This window comes from Pyricularia oryzae, chromosome 6 (genome assembly GCF_000002495.2).
Source record: "Pyricularia oryzae 70-15 chromosome 6, whole genome shotgun sequence".
Lineage (NCBI taxonomy): Eukaryota > Fungi > Ascomycota > Sordariomycetes > Magnaporthales > Pyriculariaceae > Pyricularia > Pyricularia oryzae.
Window position 1 is genome coordinate 3003454 of NC_017853.1, and position 20843 is coordinate 3024296.

Here is a 20843-nt window from a genome sequence, read left to right on the forward strand (position 1 = left end):
TTTATCGGACAAGAATGGTGGACGAAGCATCGAGTAGGCTTATTCCCAGCTACCCGCAGCTTCGTTTGGCCCAACGACCTGCCCGCCATGGCCCAATACTCACCGGCAATCGTCGTACAACGTTCAAATCCGCCTCTGGACCTCGAGGCCCAAGCTGACGCAGTCCGCCGGGACCGCAAGATGGAACAAGAAGACCGTCGCATCCAGGTCCGCAAGATACTTCAAGGCCCTAAACGCCAACACGGAAACCAGGCTCAGATCGCAGAAATTAGCGCCTTTCCGACTATCCCAAAGACCGTTTCCAACAAAGCCCTGCCAGCAAATATTTGTGCCCTTCTTAACGACCCACGTCAAGATCGATGGAAGCGATCCCCGTTACCCACGGAGCCTATACCGCTGGTACCAGTAAACGATACGCCTACGACCAGCCTCAATGCGGTATCAGCCCTGCAATGGAACAAGACTCACGATGGACATCCCATTCCATTTCCTGCAGGCGAAGACCCGGAGCACATCGCGCAAGTACGAGCCAAGTTACCCAAAGCACTTGCCCACCTTGAAGGTTTCTTTTCCAAAAAGGCGTCGACGATTCTCCCGCCTAGCCGACCCGGCTTCGACGTGGTTTTGGAACTCGAGAAACCTTTGGAGGGGAGGCCAGCCCGCTATTCGACCCCTTTCGCGATGATGGAGTTGGAAAAGGAAACCATCGACGAACTTCTGAGGATCGATTTCATTGAACGGACAATGGAGGAGACCGCAGCTTCGACTCTGTTCGTTCCTAAACCGCAATCGAAGGAGCAACGTTTTTGTGTGGATTACCGATGGGTAAACAAATTCATCAAAGGACGACAAGTACTTGCCCCCGACGTGGCCGGGACGTTGAGCAAGTGTGGAAAAGCCCGGAGGATGACCAAGATCGACATTATTCGAGCTTTTAACAGATTGCTAATGGATCCGAAGTCACGGTATTTAACGGCGTTCAAAACGCGACAAGGCACATTTCAGTGGAAGGTCCTACCCTTTGGACTGAAGGTCGGACCCGCCTGGTTCCAAGCTTTTATCAACGCTCAGCTTAATGAACTGCTGGACGCTTTCGCGAGCGCCTACGCAGACGACGTGTTAATTTATACCGAGGATAAATCGGAGCAAGTCCATTTTGAGCAAACCGAGGAGGTTATTTACAGGCTGCACAAAGCCGGACTCCAAGGCGATATCAAAAAGTCAAGTTTCGGCGTTTTCGAAATCAAGTACCTGGGTTTACTTCTAGAGATCGGTAAAGGTATCCGCATCGACCCCAAAAAGGTCGAAGCCATCACCAGCTGGCAATGGGACGATGTCACCTCCGTTTCCGCAGTACGATCCTTCCTAGGCTTATGCAATTTCGTTCGGACGTTCTGCCATCACGCCAGCGAACAAGCAGAACCTCTGACCCGATTATTGAAAAAGGGAGTCCCGTTCGAAAGAGGCCCCGAGCAGAAATCTGCCTTTGAAGCGCTGAAACAACTGGTGGTCACCGCCCCCGTGATGAGTTTCTTCAAACCCGGTATGCCTGTCAGGATGGACACCGACGCCAGTGGCAGGGCCACCGCCGGTGTCGTGTGGCAGCAACAGGACGATGGCAGCTGGAAGCCAATCGGCTATTCGTCCAAAACCATGTCCCCTGCTGAACAAAACTATCCGATTCAGGACCAGGAGCTATTAGCTGTGATTAATACGCTAAAGGATTTCGAACCAGCCCTGTTGGGTACCAAGTTCTGTGTTTTCACCGATCACCAGGCCCTAATTTATTGGTCGACCAAGAAACTTTTGTCCGCTCGCCAGATACGATGGGCTGACTACCTGGCCAACTTCGACATCACCTTTAAATACCGTCCCGGCAAGGATAATGTGGCAGCCGATGCCCTTTCGCGCAAAACCGTCGACAACCCTACGGTCAAGGCCCGAGCTGTGCTAGACCGCACCATGGCATTAATCCCTCCGGAAAAGATTAACTTCCAACCCGGCGAGCCCCCTCCAACAATTAACAACTTGGAACCCTCCGCACCTCAAGGAGCTGACCTAGTGGCCCTTATCCTGGAAGAGAACCTAAAACAGAACCTAGGTCGCCATGACAGTCTGTTAACGGTACCCGAGACTACCCAGGATGGCAAGATCTTCTTAAGAACGGCTCTCATCCGCGAAGCTCATGAGCCCAAGATCTTCGGCCATGGAGGCCAGAATAAAACCCTCAGCCGCCTGAAAAAGGACTATTGGTGGCCCGACCGAAATCGAGACGTCAAACGCTACATTAAGAATTGTCGCGAATGTCAACGCAACAAGGTACGACATGATAAGACGCCTGGGCTGTTGCACCCACTGGAGATCCCTAGACGGTGTTGGCAGCACGTAATGGTAGACGGCAAAGATATGCCCAAGGATAAAGAAGGCTATAATTACGTCTGGGTCTTCATCTGCCGATTGACCAAACTTTTGGCCACCCTACCGGGAAAAAAGACGGACACCGCGGAAACCTTGGCCATGCGGTATTATCAGACCGTGTACCGTTGGAAAGGCGTCCCCGATTTATGGCTTTCCGACAACGCCGGACCGTTTATATCCGAGTTCCTAAACACTTTAAACGAGTTGACAGGAACAAAGCATAAACATGGAAGCGCCCGCCACCCTCAAAGTCAGGGCAGCGTCGAAATTACCAACGCTGAATTGGATCAGAAAATGCGCTTCTATGTAGACAAATACCAAACGAATTGGCGACGGCATATTCCCGCCTTCGACTTCGGCCACAATTCGTCCGTTCACGCCTCTATCGGCATGGCACCGATCGAAGCAGAAACAGGAGCTCGCCCTAGAGACCCGCTCTCTCTACCTTTACCCGAAGAAGACCTGGAGACCGGTCAGCAACAAAAGGCGCTGGAAATGGTCCGCCAAGCTCGGCAAGCTCAGGAGCTGGCCCGCAACAATGGACTCGGAGCGCAGATAGAGCAACAGAGGCAGGCTAACAAGAAACGGCGACCGGTCGACTTTACGGTGGGAGATGCGGTTTACGTTAGCAAAAAGGGTTTTTCCACCGAAGCTCCTACGACCAAGTTGGACTCACAAAATGCAGGACCATGGACGATTCTCGGGGAAAAGGGTCACAGCTTCATTCTCGACACCCCTGCCTGGTATAAAGGTAGTAAGCTGTTCCACGCCAGCCGACTGCGCAAAGCAGCAACGGATCCATTACCTCAGCAGTATCAAAAGCCGGAACCACCGGTCGAGATTAACGGAGAACCGGAGTGGGAGGTGGAGCAAGTGTTGGCCTCGCGACTATTCGGACGAAAGAAGACGTTGCAATATCAGGTATCGTGGGTCGGACTCGACCCTGATGAGACATGGTATGAGGCCCGCGACTTGAAAAATTCACCAGTACTGCTGGATACCTTTCACAGGGAGTACCCGGACGCAGCAGGACCTCCGGTAAATTTGCAACAGTGGATCAGGAGCGCAGCAGAGGATATTTTTGCGGAAGACGGACCCGAGGACAATGTTGCCGAACACGATGCGAAAGAGACACGAGAGCGGCGGAAGGCCCCGAGGAGACACACGTAACAGACTCAAGACTCTGACCGCCTACGTCGATCAGGCCTTAAAGGGGGGTAATGTGAGGATTAGGCCCCCAGACCTACCCTCAGAATCACGACTCGGCTCTACCAGCCACGCTGAGCCAGGGATCGGACAAGGGTCCACTTACTCCGGATTTAAGCGCGTCTCTTGAGCGCGTCGTTGATTGTAATTTCTCTCTTCTCTTCAGTTTAGAATTTTCGTCGATAGCGCCTAATACACTGAGGTTCTCCAATGTATGCCTGGCCGTGACAATAATCGCGGCACGGTTGGCACGTCCGATTCTGCGAATCCCCTTAAGTTTACGCTGTGAAGGTCGTTCAAGCTTCCCATTTACCACCAAAGGTCGGGCAGGGCAATTCTCATGTCCGGATGGGAAATGGCCGTGGCAATTAACGCATTTGGGGGCTGCCTTGCACGGCTCTTCCTCTGTCGCATGTTTTGCTTCACCACATATACCGCAACGCGCTTGCCGTACGCAGCGACGTATTTCGCAATATCCCTGGCAACCGTCGTGGTGGTGTGTAATTTTGCGTGATTTTTCAACCTTCCGCGCACGTTTCGACACTCCAAAAAGCTGAAAGGGCTTTACGGGTTGAAGGAAGGACACTATCCACGTGCCCTCAGCCGTATGTGGGTCGTAACCATGTTTGGAAATATGCCAGTTGACTGGCTGCTGGCCTGCTGCCACGGTAATCTCCTCCTGGATTACCTCATGTACGTCCTTTCTTCCGTCCAGGCAATTGAGCGTTCGGGGCACTCCAGAAACGGCGTATGTGTGCCAGGTTGTCGGGACAGTGACTTCCCGCGCGTCCAATGCGTCCATAATGGCCTTGACCGCGCTGGGGTTGAGGAGTTTTTGCCGTGTTTCCTCAGAGGCCACCGTAACACCCCAGCCCGTGGGGGTACGCTTGGCGTTTGGGATTTCACTGTGTGGCACCGAGACCAACTCGGCCAATTTGGTCGTTACCGCGTATGGCTCCCTCGTCACCATCCGCAATTTGTCATTTACGCGGATCAGGATGCGGTTGGACGGCTGTTCTGTCAAACGTTTCGGGGCTTGGGAGCGGTCCCGGCCCGATTGGGAGGGAGTTGCGGAGCTGTCAGGTGCATTGCCGGGCGTCGTACGTATCGGGTACGAGCGCGTGGCCGGGGTTAAAATTCGCGTTGGGGCCGCCGCTGGTGGCGTGGCGGCTCGCTCGGCCCATGTGACCGATTTGTTAGTGGGCGTGCCTCTGCCTTTAGAGGCCGACGACGCCGTGCCCGTCCTCGTAATTAAAATGCTGCGCCTTTCGCTGGAACTGGTCGGCGAACGCGACGGGGAGCGCGAACGCTCTTTTTCAGGGAGGGTGCGACTGAGGAACCAGCCGCTGATCACGTCGTCAAGTTCAAGAACAATTCTCCTAAGCGCGGCGTCCTCCGGGGCCTGTAAACTTTCGAGCTTGGCTGCAAAGACCTCTTCGAGCCAGCTGCCGACTGTTTCCACGTTTTCCAACTCCTGCTGCAGTGTTTTGATGGCCAGGGCCGGGAGGCTGGAGTACCTTCCGCGGCCAGCCGGCTCAGGCGCGTTAGCGGTGCGCGTGTCGAGAGATACGTGTCCTGACTCGGCCTGGCCCTGCGGCAAAGCCTGCGGCGTGCTCTGCGGGCGCGCGCGGCGGTTTGAGACCTCTGGTGAGGCCATGACGACCGGCGCCCGGAGGGCGAAAATTCTTCAGCTGTTAAGCTTATTGGTGTGTTTGGGTGTGAATCGCTAACAAAGGTGGGTCTGACCCATGAATGGTGGAGGATGCTTGATCGCCCAATGGTAGATTGAGCTCTTACTGCTTGACCAGGCGGAGTGGCGGTCAGGCGTAGCTACCCCTCTTTTTACCCAAACCGCCTCTCTCTCTTATTTGGCGACATAAAACAAATCATCGAGCAACGGGTTACATGACCGGTTATCTAACTGCGTGGACTTCGGTCAGGCACTAAAATTGTGGAAACATTTCCGAAGCTAAATGTCATGCGCTTATTGGGCGCATGTTCAGCTACCATTTCAGCAAAACAGCCGTTGGTAATAAGAACCGATGTGGCTGATAACATACATGGAGATCACGCTTCGTCCTCAGTAACTGAGATTCTGCCAGCGTCCAAAATACCATCAGGCTCACTCACCAAGTAGACAGTCAATTTGAGCAATTGGTGAATATTTGCAGCATATCATGCAGCCCAATCTGGATATTCCTTCATTTCAGTCCGGAGGTTCATCTTGAATATTAAGCCAGGGAGCCAACCTAGAAATGCAGAAAATACCGCACCAGGAAAAGAGGGAATACGGATAAGAGCTGTCCGTCCTCTCCACTGCAACCGTAATGTGCAGGTTGGTCAGGCTTAAGAGAGTGAAAGGGTGTGCTAGCGGTGGGATGAGGCATTCACCTACTTGTTGATCGACAACGACAGCTTACTGACTGACCCTGGGAAGATTTCGAGAAAGTTTGCAGCCAGTAGGAAGGCCTGGTCAGGTAAGATCTGCACTCGGTACTGTAGATTTATATACGTAGTGCTTCCTACTCAGAGTAATATCAGGAGGGTCGCTGCGCTGAACAGGCATTTATTTACCTTACCCAACCAGAAAAGAATTCGATTAGTGGGCAACACTATAATTTAGCAGCATTTCTACCTAATCGTGTTCAAACAGGGGTTCCGCTCGATATGCTGATATCAGTTCGGGATTAATAAAGTAGCGACCCGCTACTTGGCCTGTTGCATGCAGTGCTAGTGCCATTTGTCCATCGTAATTCCCGCATTGAATTTTTCCCGAAGAAATAGTAGGTGCGACGCCACCGCCTGACAAAACAGTCTTCTAACGGCTGAGGCGCAGCTTATGTTGCGTTCCAGACATGCAGCAATTTAACGCATGTCTGTCCAGGTGGCAGCCAATGACTGGATGTGATTTTTTTTTCACAACGTTGCTTCCGCATATTTGAGGGCTGACTCAGCCGTTCCTGGCGCCCGTTCGTATTGGATTTAGGTCTTCAGGCGGGTGGCGCTTTAAATTTGTCGGGTGCCACTTCTGCCAAACTGGTATAGCAACACAACTCCAAACGCCCAAATATCCCAGGTCGCTCACGCGATTATATGTGGAGAGATTCGCGTGGGAGATACCTAGGCGTTCCACACGCCAGCGCGTTCTCCAAAGTACCCAAAACCAATCCAGACGGCTTCCCAGTTATATAAAGCCCACTAATAATGATTGCTCAATTCGATATTAACAGGGGCTGTAGGTTAATATTGATACTCAGAAAAGTTTGTCCGGAAAATTTTGAACCCGTTGGAAATCCCGCGATATTGGTCATTAATTGCAAATACGAGTAGACTACTCTGTATGCCAACCTTTTGGGTAGTAGAGGAATAATCATTTATACTCCAACAGTTCCTTCCTTAACCTGATTGTTCTCACAGTCTTCGCACAAACACGTACCCTCTATAAAACCGCGCCCCCAATTTGCAGTGAGCTCCTCTCCCGCAGTTACATCCCTCACTGAAACAACCATCATCCGGTACTTCCCAGATATTTTCATACCCTCAATCTTGACCGCGGGAGAACGGCATCGGTGGTTAATAAACCGAAAAATGTTCCCTTTATCTCCGGTATATAGCTGTGCAGTCACAGGCTGTTCATCCAGATCATCCCTGGCAAATACCAAACCCATGCCATCAGAAAAGGAACCCGGTTTAACGAGATTCCCGACAAGTTCCCCAAACACATGACGTCGCCCGTAAAATTTGGTAACCCGGATGCCAAAACCCTTTTTGCCATAGTGGCTAACATAAAGCCCTTCGCAGGTAGTGTATCTTTGGATGCATGTGCAGTTTGAATGTTTGCAGAGCATGCATTTACAACCTGGTGGCAGCCAATCCGGGGGTAGGGGCCAGTCCCAGAGCCAATCATCGGGCTTCTGCCAATTGGGGGTTTCGCTCAAATTTTCCTGTATATACCCGACCTTGAGCAATTTAACTTGGCACTCCAGAGGCAGCTTTGACAGCTCTGGCTTGGTAGGGACACATTCAAATATCGTCATTTGGTATCCGCTGTCTTCCAAAATCGAATCCACAAAAGTTTGCCCCAATTGCTGAAATAATTCGAAATGGGGGCGGGACCTCAGGCAACTCCGGAAGTTTGGCGTACACCCTCTTTCAAATTGCCGCATAGAGATCTCACCATTGCCTTGAAACGGCAAAAAGACCACCAGACTTCCGAGGATCGCATCGAAATTCCGAGCGTTGAAGATGTGTGAACGAAAAGTCGAAAATTCGACCTTGGTTTTTGAAAGTTTGTGAAACTTTTCCAGCGTACCCGGAGGCAGATTTTTCCTGCCCTCTTTTGTTTTATTTATCTCTTTGAAGGTTTGGATCCGGGCAACACAAGCGAGTAGCGCTGTCAGAACTGATTTGGAGTCAAAGTGGCTAGCGAATTCGTAATATGCGGCCACCTTCTCATGTGGAGCTAATCCACCAACAGCAAAGCTCCGTATATTATCACGGGCTTTCCAGGCAGTAAGAAGTTCCTGAAACCGGTTAAGAGCATCGGAGTTGAACAGAAAGTCGGCTAGGTTATCCGAAGTCGGCCCATCCTTTGGTTTCTTTGCTAATGGTTGTCCAGTCGCCTCTGCGGCAAACCTTTTAGAGGTCCTCGTTGGCACTTTTTGCGGAGCGCTGCTTGGGCTCTGCTGTGCCTTTTGTGTTCGCGTTTGATGTCGCAAAGATTTGCGCTCGCTTGCGCCTGGCAACAATTCGATGTTGCCAATATTCTTATTCGCTGCAAAACTCAGCCCACACTTTTCGCAAACGCGTACGCGGCGATCAGGAAATAATCTTTCGTTATCCAACAGGATGTTAATAGCAATTGCAAAACAGGCTGTCTTATTAACCGCAAGATGGTATTGTCCTGGCTGTGTCACGACCATGTCGCCTGGCCCCGCCGTCAACAAGCGAAATTCGATACCTTCTTTACTAAGCTGATTCGGCCCGATAAGTAACGTTGGGCTCCACATCTCCGACCCCCCTAAAGTCCGGCCCCTAAAAATATCTACTCAGCCACGTCAACCCTTTGTTTTATTTTATAAATATCTAGACGAATTTTTCACTTTAGAACTTGATTTTTGAAGATTCTTGCTCCAAACCTTCCAATGAAACAGTACACTGAAAATCAGCTTCTTGCTGCCATTTCTGACATAAGAAATGGCAAATCAGTTCACAAAACCTCGCAAAAATGGGGTATTCCTCGGAGTACCCTTCACGATCGTTTAAAGGGGGCCCAGTCAATTCAACAAGCGAAAAGATTTTGTCAAAGGCTTTCACAGGAGCAGGAAACCTATTTGGCAGATTGGGTACTTGCGCAGGCCGCGTTAGGCCTTCCGCCAACGCATCAAGAACTACGCTATTTTGCGGAACGAATTCTTCAGGCCGCCGGAGAAAGAAAAAGCCTTGGGAAACATTGGGTTAGCCGTTTTATAGCCCGATATCCAATTTTGAAAACCCAAAGACCCCGGCGAATAGAAAATGCCCGGGTTAATGGGGCTACAACCGAGGTAATTAAATCTTGGTGGTCCTATTTGAAAAATCCCGTTGTCGATACTATAAAACCGGCCAACCGTTGGAATATGGACGAAACAGGTATAATGGAAGGCAAAGGATCTAATGGCCTGGTGTTAGGGCGTAATAAAATCCGGCCATTACAGCGAAAAGAGCCTGGAACGCGGGGTTGGACGAGCATAATCGAATGTGTATCAGCTACGGGGGCTGTTATACCTCCCCTCGTTATATTTAAGGGGAAAAACGTACAGCAACAATGGTTTCCAGCTGATTTAAGTCCTTTCGATACCTGGCAATTTCATGCAACCGAAAACGGGTGGACAAATAATGAAACAGGTATCGAATGGTTAAAAAAGGTGTTTATTCCGTATACCCAACCTTTAACCCCTGAAAAGCGGTTATTAGTTCTGGATGGCCATGGATCACATATAACGGACGAATTTATGCTTCTTTGCTTGCAAAACAATATTCAACTCCTATATTTACCCCCTCATTCGTCACACGTTCTTCAACCGTTGGATTTATCGGTTTTTGGGCCGTTAAAGGAAGCTTATCGACGTCACCTGGGATTTGTAAACCAGTTTTGCTGTTCAACGGTTGTTGGGAAACGAAACTTTCTACTTTGCTATCGAAAAGCCAGATCAAAAGCATTTATAGCAAAAACCATTCAATCTGGTTGGCGTACGACGGGGTTATGGCCGGTGAACTTGGCAAAACCACTTTTAAACCCTTTTTTGTTAGAAAATAGCAACGCCAACGTCGAAAAAGGTAAAAATAACGGCTTCCAAAGGGATAAAACACCGGAAAGCCCAACCCAAAAAATTAACGACCAGTCTTTACTTATTTGGAAAACCCCTAAAACGACCCGAGATATTCGACTTCAACTACAGGAAATTTCCCGGTCCGAAAAAAGTAACGCCACTTCACGGCTTTTGTTTGCAAAAGTCCAAAAAAGCTTCGAAACCAAGGATATCTTATTGGCTGAAGCTCAGCAAAAAATCAGTTTGTTAAACGCAAAATTGGAGGCGGTACGGCCGGTCAAAAGGAAAAGGGTAATTCCGGATCCCAACGAGCTTTTGGTCAGCAAAAAAAACGTTTATGAAGCACAGGAAAATAATAGGGACTGTTTAGAAGCTTTGAACGATGGAGAAGAGGTTAGCGAACCGGGAGAGCCTGACAATGATTGTATTATTGTGCGTTGATAGTTTTACATTTAAATCGGTTTATAAAAGGGGTATTTCGTCGTTACATTTTTCAAGGGGGCCGGACTTTAGGGGGGTCGGAGATGTGGAGCCCAACGTTAAGTTGTGATGGCGAATCCATTGATTACAGCGGGATGAGCCCCGTTTCTCTCCAACCAAACGTGCAACAAAATGTTCGAACCTGTTACTGTGATCCGGATTAATAAGCAGCCAAATCTTCTCCCCGATCAAGGTTATATTGGCCGAACGCCAGTTTGCATTTTCGCGGTGCATTGCAGTGCCTGAAAAAGCCGAGCCGAGTAACCAATACGGGAGCGTGACGCCGGCCACATGGCCATCATTATTGATACCCGGTTGGGCAGATTCTTTCCTCAAATCTACGAGTTTTGAAAGCTTGCCCGGATGTAACAAGTTGTCGAATTTTTGTTGGCATGACGCAAGCGATGGGCCGACATAGTATGGAATGTGTCCTTTGGGAGGATTAGCAATTAGGTTTTCGATGAAAGTTTTGGCATTTATGTCCGTTAATGGCGGACGGGAGAAATCCGGAACCTCAAACCCGCGGGAAGATAAAATTAAGGAACTGTCCTTATATTTAACACCGACGAGGTCGTAGTCTTCTTGTGGCAAATTAATGGTTTTTTTCAAGCTTTCGGGGTCGATTGGTTCGAAGTCCTTGATGTGCACCGCGCCAGAGAATTTGGAACCCAGTTTGGTAGCTATGCTGGAAGCAAGTTTTTCCCCCAAGTCGGCAGTGACAAAGGCCTGTTTATTATTCTGGTCTTGATTTCCCAGAAATTCGGGCTGCATGGCCGCAGTAATAATTGATGTTTGCGTCCGTGTATCTTTGTTGGGCCGATTGGCCGGATCACAGGGGCTTTTGAAGGGGCTGCTGAGGGGAGTGCTCGTGGACGACCGGGTCTCGGGGCTGCTGAATGCGGTATCGGGCATATCAGCTTCGACCGGGTCGGACACATCATGGGGAGGAGTGTTGCCATTAGTGTCGCTACTATGCCCCGACTCGCTACTAGACATAGGTGGCACAGGTGCTGAGGCAGACCCCAAAGCAGTTTCCGTATTCGTTTGGTCTTCGTCACGCCTATACCTGCCAGGCAATAGCTTCGCTAGGGGCATCAGTCAGCACCATCTTCGCGGTTGCCGAGCTGTTGGACTTACTGGACGTGGCCCCTCGCTTCACCTTTTCCATTTCACGTTTGAGTCGTTCGTTTTCGGCCCCGAGCTTTTCGAGCATGGCCTGCTGCTCCACCAGCTGCATTTCGATAGGCTTTTTTCGCTTGCTTTATGTAAAAGTGGCTTCCTTGAGCTGGGTTTTTAACGTTTCAATTTCCACTCTGTATTCGGCCTCCAGTCGTTCGATCTCTTTCGTCTTTCGCTGGTGGCGGACCTTTCCCAGAATCCATTGCTAAATATTCCTAGGTGCACCGACGACGTAGTCCCTCGCACCTTCCGGGGCGTTTGCAAAGAAGTCGGAATCAGGTTCCATTGCGTCTATTATGGATAAGTTGAGCCGTAATGTTAAAAGATGATTAACGCGACGTGAACAGCTAGCTGCCTGGTTGCACGAAACCTTGCGACGCGACGTGGACAAAGCGGGGTTAGCGTTGTTCGTATATGTTCCACTGGACCGTGCACGATAAATGTTTTGCACGCCCCCTGCGGAATGCCGGGCGGGGGCATTTGGTGATAAAATGGATGGCCGATAAAGTTCGGAAGTAAATTGTTGAGCGTAAATATTCTCAGACTTAATCGAGAAAATAACAAAAGTTGTGAAGTGAACTTTGCTACTTTTATTTATTAACTTTCCTCGCCGAATTGCACCTAAAATAATCCTTCCTACAACCTAATGACTGTAATGTTGTTCGGGTATTTTGCCTCGCACTACGTGGGGGATCCTTCATTATATGTGCTAAAATTCAATAAGCGAGGCATTTACGCCAGAATTACAGAACTTGTCAAAAATAGTCCGTAGCAAGTGAACGGCTTTTGCATCAAGTTTTGTCAGCTTCGCTGCGCCCGCAGCAAAGCTGACTAAATCCAAGTATTTGATATGCAAACCGAGCAGCCCCCTCCTGCACCGCTTCTCGCCCGCATAAATTGTGTCCGATCGATGAGGTCAAGCGGTCAGGATAAGCAGACCTGTGGCACTTCATCTCCACAAGTCGAGTTTTGGAGGCCTCCTCTTTTCTAGACTTTGGTTACAATGTGACATGCAACCCTTTGTGATCATAATCAAATATGCTACCATTGGTTTGTTTGCCAATTAAATTGCGGAATACGGTCAGGATTGCATTTCGGGTGGCTTTTGGCGGAGTTCCTGCCGCCGCTGATGCCCCTGCTTGTCGTCGTCGTCGTCGTCATCTTGGTCGGTCCCGAGGGTGTTAGTGAGGAATCTGGAGCTGTAGTTTCTCCTCGAGTTGCAGCTCGAGAAACCGTGCGTTTAAATATTGAATGATATGAACAGGAGACGTGCGATAACAGAAAACAGAGTTTTCTAAACACAGATCAAAGTACGGCCGAAAGACTGGAAACTAAAAATCGCTGAAAGCTGCCTTGAGGAATTGGCAAATTTGATTCCAGAATCCTGCAACGGGGACAAACAGTGTGGCGTGGCGGGGTACGTCTTGTTCAGCACAATTTACGATTCTGGAAAGTGTTTGGATAACCCGAAAAGCTGGGATTCTAAAACCTTGCAACGACCAACACCCGGAAAATGCTTACTGGAAACGATATTCGACTGCTGGATATATATTACTGCATCTCACCTGGCTGAGAACAACTATCCAGCTAAGAAACAGCCATGTCAACCATAAATTCTTTTTTGGTATCGCGTGGCTATAAGACTCCTGTGTGTCGCTCCATCGCGATTATTTCCAGACCCCATTGCCAGGGGGAACAGCGAATACCAACTCCCCTCACTAAATCGGTACGAGGAGAAAAGTGATTGATTTTCGTGCCCAATCAGTTAGGAGCGTAGAACTCGTTGGTACAGCTCGGCTTGGCAATACATTTAGCCAAAAATCGACCATGATTGCTTTCTGGGATGCGTTTCGCATGTTTAGCCTCAATGTTCAGGACAGCTCTGGCATTGAGTGGGGCTCAAGCCATCCCTGAATCCAGGGCAAGGGTATATGGTGGAGATTCCGGATTCCGTTCATGCAGTGGTTCTAATGTGGGCCCTGCGAGTGGACGTGACAGACTAGGCGCAAAGTGTAAGTAGCTGGTTTTTGGGAGGATTATAAAGTAGCCCCTCTAGTAGGGGATACCGCGGTTCGAGTACCAGCGGGAGGAGGCTGGTTCCAAATATAATTACTTATATAGTCAAAAACTCACTGTTTGAGCTTTTTGTCAAAACTATAGAGGTTCCTCAAAACTTCAACGCAGACACGCTGTTGGTGTATAGTTATAGGCAATTCGAAACCTGTTCCTACCCTTGCAGGTTCGCAGTTAGGGTATTTGTGTTATTAAACTCGCTAACCTGGCGGCAAAATTTAAACTTTAGGATGTCTCAATACATAAGTTCGGATTAACTCCTTGACTTTGTCATCGCCGTCCGCTTTTAAACATTTTCCAGTATTTGGGCGCCCAATAATTGCATTAAATTGCTCAGGGAAACGTGTTAAAAATCAACCGGAGCCTGTTCCACGGGGATTTCGGGCATTGCTTCCACAAAGCCCTTCCTCTTTTTCTTTTTTTTATCCTTTTTAGAAGACCTCCCGAACTTATCCTCATCCTGTGGGGGCATTGTATCAGCTGGAGCTCCGCAGAAAATCGCGATCGCTTCGTTATCTTGTGAATTGGTAAGGGCTGGTGCGTTAAAAGGGTGACCATATTCTTCCGTTGGCTTTGGGGTTGGCGAAAGGGAGTGCACGTCCCAAGAAGATGGTGGCTGTGAAAAGGACGCTGAAAGGGCTAGTAACAAACATGTCAATACGTGATTATGTACTTGCGACGAAATTTTGTATACCCCAGCGTTGGAAGATTTGAGACACGGAAGAAAGCACATGAATTGAGGAAGACGAATAACACAAGGGGCGCTTACTGGAATTTACAACTTTGTAAGCAGCGGTCCGGTGACCCTGAAGTGGCTTCAGCTCCATACTTGCATGGAGGGTAGAAAGCAGTTCACTGCACCGGATTCGCTTTTCGGCTGTTTGCGCGTCCTCGGCAGCCAGAGCAGACATTTGGTCGTCCGTGAGATCGTAAATTATCTCCGCGGTAAAGAGCGAGGGCAGAAAACAGATTAACTGGCGCTCGATGGCGAGATCGCTGACTTGGTCGATGATGCTCTTCAATGCGACCTGTCCCTTATTAACAATTATTAGCACGACGTGGAAGAAGAGGTTGTGTATGCAGGATTTAGGCGACAAATGTTTTTGCCTTGTAGTATGTTTCAGCGTAATCGACCGCGAGCCCACTGGCTTGCTTTTCCATGTCAGGTTTAATGGTTTCCAACTTCAAGAGGAGGTCTACAAGCCCCTCAGCCGAAAATTGGGCAACAAGACTTCCTTCCGACGATTGTTTTATCACTGAATGGGATTTAGCAAACCTTTCCACGCCCCTCCATCGACGTTGAGCCTGAACCTTCTGCACGGTATCCGTCAGATAATGGTTGTAAGTGATTGGATGACCTTCATAGTGCGGTGCCAGGAGCTCTGCAACCTTGACCTCAAGTTTTACCCTCAGCGAGGCTATACCCTCGTTGACGATGGCCGAAATCCCGCTAACGGTCTTTGGTATGGCAACGTGGTCAAGGATAGAGTACGTCGGTGCTGAATCGCTTGGAAGTGCCGAGGCCCATTGCATCCTTGGCAGCCTCGATAACCTTATCCAGAGGAATGTTGGGTGCAAAAGAGTCGCAAAAGTCTCGCAGTCTGGCGGCATCTTCGGCAGTACGCTCGGGGCCGGGCTTGATGGATATTTTAAACTTGTCGATATGATCCCAGCGGAGGACCAGCTCGGTCACGAATCGGGTGCAAAGACCATCCCTGGTGGGAAATGTGTGACCTGAAATAGCCTCAAGCACTGAGCTCTTGCCGGCCGATTGATCTCCGCAGACGATGATCTCGGGGAGGTCGACGACTTGTCCAATGCCGTGGGAGCGGAGCTTGTCAATGATGTCAAAGAGCGCCCGGTGCTTTTTGGACTGGAGCTCAGCGTTGAGTTGGAGTGCCATGTAGATTGATGTAAGAATGTGGAAGGCAGTATTGTATTAGGTCAGCAAGAGAAAATAAAATATTTGAAAGAAAAAAGAAAAAAAAAACACGCAAGACACAGCAATATAATTCTTTTTGTATACCAAAAAACCAAGGGAAACTTGAGCTTAGCGGCCAGCAGCCTACTCTGTAGGCATCCCGTTAGGAGCTGTTACTTCTCGGAGCTTTGCACAGAGGCGGAGGGCCTCCCGCGTCGCCAACATGATGCAGTGCGACCAACCTGAGGACTTGATTGGCCCGATTCATCATCCAGCAGCCCCGTTTTATACCATTGCATCGCAGATCGCTGCATGGATGCTTTGTTGGCAGCAAATGCTGTATGTCGAAGGCAGTAAACGGGATTTAAGGCGACCAAGAATGCCAAATAGTTCCCTGCTCCTGTGGAAAGCTTTCAAAGTCTTTTTTATCCTGTTGAATTAGGTTGGACTCCTTGCAAGCGCCTTTGACGCGTACTCCGAGTCTATCAGGGTTATTTTACTATTGTGGTAGAGGTAAAAATTCCCATCCCTGCTGTGGGCCGTGTTGGTGTTCCCGATTTTGGCAATTCTTTTTGCAAAAATTAAAGCTATTATGCGACAGGTACTTGGAGCTTCCCGCAGACAGTTAAATCGGTGAAGGCTCATAGCATACACGTACGGTATCATGGGGGTTTTGCCTGCACCCGTGGTAGTTGGGTACTTTTCCACTCTTCAATGGACCACCCAAGGTACCTTCAGCACACATCAATGGGTGAAGGTGCATCGCCAAGTGTTGTTGGCTTTTCAAACTGACCGTTGCTCCCCAACCCCAAATCTCCAAGGGTGGTTGATTGCCTCACTTGTTATATGTATGCAGAGTAGGCTGTGCCTGTGCAGCAACGGAGTGCTAGTTGCTTTGCCATTGAGAGATAAATCGGGCAGGGTCGCAACAACCTCAGTACCTCTTCTAGCCAAGGAACGTCTCGAGGTGCTGAAAGTTTCAAAACGTTGGGAAAAGTGTCTAGTACATAGTATATTAAGGGGGAGAAGTGATTACAGTGTCGGTTGCATTATGCATTGTATGTCTTATAGATTGACATGGCATTCCCTATGTTACACGGTTAGCCGGTGCCAAACATACAGATTTTGGATGAAGACCTGTGTTACCGCGAGCCTTTCTCATGTCTGCCTGCCTTCATGCACGTCAGGATCGTCGTAGACGGAGATTTCTGGTGTCGCCTCATTGTTAACCCAACCGAGGTGGGCCATAGTTTGGCCGCATCTTCGAAGTCCTCAGCACCTCCGCCGTGTCAAAACTCCCCGTGCGTTGATACCGCGGCGTGCGTCCTCATCTTCAACCCGGTAAAATGCCGTATGTGCCACTCGACTTGGTTGTTAATCTTGTGTTCACAACTAACGGTGAATGATTTGAGCAGGTTTGTCCCCAAAATGACACCGATAGAGGCATAGACAGAAATATAAAGACCATGAAGCCCCAGAAATGGATCGGGAAGTTATAGACGATAAATCCAGCACATATATATGCACAGCGGCACCCCATACACCATAATATTTGCTACATTTTCATCTCGCTTTTCTTAGTTTTTGCGGCCAACACCACAACCTAAGTTTCATTGGGGAGTCTTCTTCCAATAGTTTTTATTTCACTCCTGTTTTTCTAACTGGGTGTGGCTCTGTTGGGCCCGTTTTGTCGACCCAGGTTCTGGCCAGCGCCTCACTTGGCGTTTCCCCTCGTTTGTACCACCACCATTTTGCACTGCCGACTGCACCCGTTTTTTTTTAATTGGTGCTGAACGAATTATCACTATGCCTTGATTTTTCCACTGCTATCTCTCGGCACAGTCTTTTGTCTCTCCATTTCTATTTCCAACTATCGCCATTTCTCTTGCCCGACCTTCAATCCACTACAGTTTGCCATACTTTGTTAACCGCGTTCTTTCTCTACCCCGTTTATCCCGTTCTGGTGCTTCACTTTCCTTTCCTTTTTATTATTCTTTTCTTCCCTTCCTCACTGATAATCAACCTGTCTAAACTCGGACTGGATTGCCCGACCTTCAACAGACTGGCCTGTACGCCCGGAGCTTGAAGCCTCAAAAAGCTTTACTTGAGGCTTTCCTCGATCCATCATGTCGAAGCTCAAGGTCAATGCCGAATTGGCTCTGGATGATCTGCTCTATTTGGTCCATCATGTTTTTTTACCCCTAAAGCTCCCCAGCGGCGATGATTGTTCTGCCAAAAAGGAGGCCGTCATGCTTTCGACCGTCCATGATGCGCTCGTCGATTTCATGGGCTGCGTTTCGCCAGATCAACGTGCAGTGGTGGCGTTTGTGGCCAGCATGGTACAGGTAACGATTGATGTTCGATCCCAAGGCACTGATCACCTTGATGAGGGCGAACTCAACAGAAACCTTTTCGATATGGTAGACGGAAAGCTAGGTGTGTTCCGAAACCATTCCTTATCTCGAAATTGCCCTCATTTGTTGTTATATTAATTAAGAAATTTTTATTGATTTTTACCATATATAATAATGATAGGATCTGTGGCATTCCACATCATTAAACAGAATGCTGGGGTTATGATTACAAGAAATCTGGATAAGATGCAGCTCGACCTTTTTAAGCTGTCCCCACTCAACAAACATACAATGGAATCCCCCGGGAGGCTTCGGCGTTATTTCCCAGGTGTTGCAATCGACATGCGTACGGAGGACTTTGTTAGCAAAACTGACTTCGTCTCGTCGATTTCCTCCATGCTTTACAAGCTGGCATCTTCCATAACACCTGGTTCCCAACCCAAAGTTAAAAAAGCAGGACAATATCATGATGAGCAGCGCGACACCCCCAGCCCGCACCATGTGACAGAGTTCATCACAGCTTTCCTTGGCCCTGTGACATAACCAGTTAAGGACGCAGGACTTTGGAAGAACACCCGAGACGAGATTATGTGGGATGACGAGCGCATGCCCTGGAGGCGGTCGCCGCTTTGGCTTTTACTTCGTGTCACGATGCAACTCATTTATTCTCGACAATCACCAAATGATGGCTGGCTCACGTATAAGGCCTTCATGCTCTATTTTTCCGCCCGAATCCTCCACATAGCCACGAATACTTGCCTGGGCAGCGACTACTTGGAAATCATGCGACTAAAGGTAGCTCGTTGGCGGCTTAAGCTGACCGCCACTCAAAATTCTTTTTCACAATTCACGCTGCCAGAAGCTGTTATCAAGGTAGTTGATGGTGCCGTTGTAGGTGCAAAGGGTGAGCTTCGCTTGCGTCGGCAGCAAGTCTCTGCATCTTTGACGCCACCCAACAACCTCTTACGGCTTGAGAAGCTTCACCTTGAGGAAGACGTCTTTCACACGCTTCCAACGCTTGACTCCTTTCTCGATGCCGTATTTGGCCTTCATGTTGGCCAACAATCGAAACCACGCGTTTAACGCGTCAGGATCTTCGCAAAGGGCCCTTTGGAAATCGTAGGCGCGAGAGAAACGCGTCTTTAACTCCGTACGTCGTTTAACGAAGCGATTTGCCCAGCGAGTCCCGGCCGGTGACGCGTCCCGCGCAGCGAGGATATGGCCGGCCATGGCAGCCACATCAGCGATCTGGGGCGGAAACCCTCGGGAATCCAGGTCCAGAATGTATTGAACAATCACATCCTCTTCGCTTTTTGTTAATTTTTGAACACCAGGCCGACGATCAGCCAAAGGGGCCACTCCGTTTATTCTGTCGTGGAGTGTTGATTCCGGTACACCGAAAGCTTTTGCAGCAGTTCGACGACTATTTATTCGGGCCGACTGAATAGCTTCAATAGCAAGGAGTATTTGAGATTCTTTTATATTGGTTGACATTTTGTTGTGGTGGAAGAAACGGGTGGTCAAATTAATTCTGCAATTTGGTTCGATAAATGCGCGGGGTACTGTCCTGCGCGGGGTACTGTACATCCACGTTAATTAGCCTTTTATATAATCCATGATTTTCTAGCTCGCTTTTGAGATTCGGCATAAGTATTTGCTTTACGCTTAGTAACCCCAAACAAAGTTAAAGAGCTTGGCGGCGGAGAACTCGGCAGTGGCGGGAAAACCTGGTCTGCGTTCCCAGAATCTGAAGGCACCGGAGCCGGGAGGAAAAGGCCATACCCAGGGTTTTGTTCGTCGATCTCGTTTTGCTTGATATGGATGATGCCTTCATTTTTGGAAATTGACAAAAGATCAGGGGCGGTTTCGAAATAAAATTGCTTGCCATCACGTTCTATGTATATAGCGATATTGGCGTTGTTGACTAGCTTTATCAGGGCATTGGCTTTTTTGAGGATGCCAGTGACGCGCGTGTTAAAGCTGCGCTCTGGGTTCTTTGTCTGCGTGCGAGGTCGGCTGGCTGGGAAGTTCATTGTGCGATGGAGTGGGTATTTGAGGGTATAATTAATTAATGTACGGGGTAAAATTTGGGAGTTTGGTTGTTCATATATAGCGTCATCCGGGGAAACGCCTCTTTTCAGGGCTTCAAGGAATGGCCGTATCGACCTGGCCAAACTGCTTACCGAAAGCGGCGCCAATGTCAACGCGGTTGATTCTTACGGGGAAACGCCATAGTTCCATCGTCAGCCTTCTTGTCGAACACGGCGCTGTGAACACGGCTCCTTCTTCCTGACGGATGTCATTTGTTTCTGCTTTCTACAGTTTTATTGCATTAAAGTATTAGGTAATCTATTCCCAAGGCATGGCACAGTGGTTTTAGACTCAACATTACAGAAACAATTGTCCGGCTCCGGTGTATTTTCCTTTTTCCATTGCAGTTTACCGGATGTCTCGACATTTACCTCTTTTATATCGGCAAACCATGGATATCACATTCGAGTCATACAGCCACTGTCACGAAAGCGATCCTAAAGAGACGAGGCTGCAATATAGGGGCGATTCTATTCGAAGATCTAAAGCTAAGTGTAAAGGAAGAAAAAAGGCACGCAGTGCCAATCGCGTACACGCGCCTAAGCGAGCAAATAACAAACTCACCCTGGCGCCTTGTCACGTGAGGTGGAGCTAGTCACGGTTGGCGCCAGGCACGCCACTCCGTCACAGCCACTATCAGCTATTTCCGCTGGGTCCTGCGACAACGTCGCTCCTTTTTTCGAAAGAACTTGTCCTTTTCCCGTCTATGTAGTTGTCCACACCTCAGTTTCACCGACAACTTCGCCCAAGGCCTTGGGTCACAGTCGACAAAGGAAAAGAGCCACGTTAAACGGCACACGGGTTAGGAGC

The 20843-nt window shown here is 49.1% G+C and overlaps 4 protein-coding genes across 4 annotated transcripts; 1 reads left to right on the forward strand and 3 right to left on the reverse strand.

The window, feature by feature from the left end:
- Positions 1 to 6574: 6574 nt before the first annotated feature.
- On the reverse strand, positions 6575 to 8546 carry MGG_17750 (uncharacterized protein; the record flags this gene model as incomplete). Its single annotated transcript, XM_003720045.1, has 2 exons — positions 6575 to 6744; positions 7061 to 8546. 2 exons carry the CDS (start codon positions 8544 to 8546, stop codon positions 6575 to 6577), a joined length of 1656 nt encoding a protein of 551 aa, XP_003720093.1.
- Positions 8547 to 11244: 2698 nt separating this feature from the next.
- MGG_17751 (uncharacterized protein) lies at positions 11245 to 11652 on the reverse strand (the record flags this gene model as incomplete). The annotated part of the gene is made up of 2 exons (XM_003720046.1): positions 11245 to 11304; positions 11482 to 11652. 2 exons carry the CDS (start codon positions 11650 to 11652, stop codon positions 11245 to 11247), a joined length of 231 nt encoding a protein of 76 aa, XP_003720094.1.
- A 2470-nt stretch (positions 11653 to 14122) lies between these two features.
- Positions 14123 to 15570, reverse strand: MGG_03800 (uncharacterized protein; the record flags this gene model as incomplete). The annotated part of the gene is made up of 3 exons (XM_003720047.1): positions 14123 to 14127; positions 14437 to 14695; positions 15160 to 15570. The coding sequence occupies 3 exons, from the start codon at positions 15568 to 15570 to the stop codon at positions 14123 to 14125; spliced, it is 675 nt and encodes a 224-aa protein (XP_003720095.1).
- A 2144-nt stretch (positions 15571 to 17714) lies between these two features.
- MGG_17752 (uncharacterized protein) lies at positions 17715 to 18187 on the forward strand (the record flags this gene model as incomplete). Its single annotated transcript, XM_003720048.1, has 2 exons — positions 17715 to 18024; positions 18153 to 18187. The coding sequence occupies 2 exons, from the start codon at positions 17715 to 17717 to the stop codon at positions 18185 to 18187; spliced, it is 345 nt and encodes a 114-aa protein (XP_003720096.1).
- Positions 18188 to 20843: the final 2656 nt, after the last annotated feature.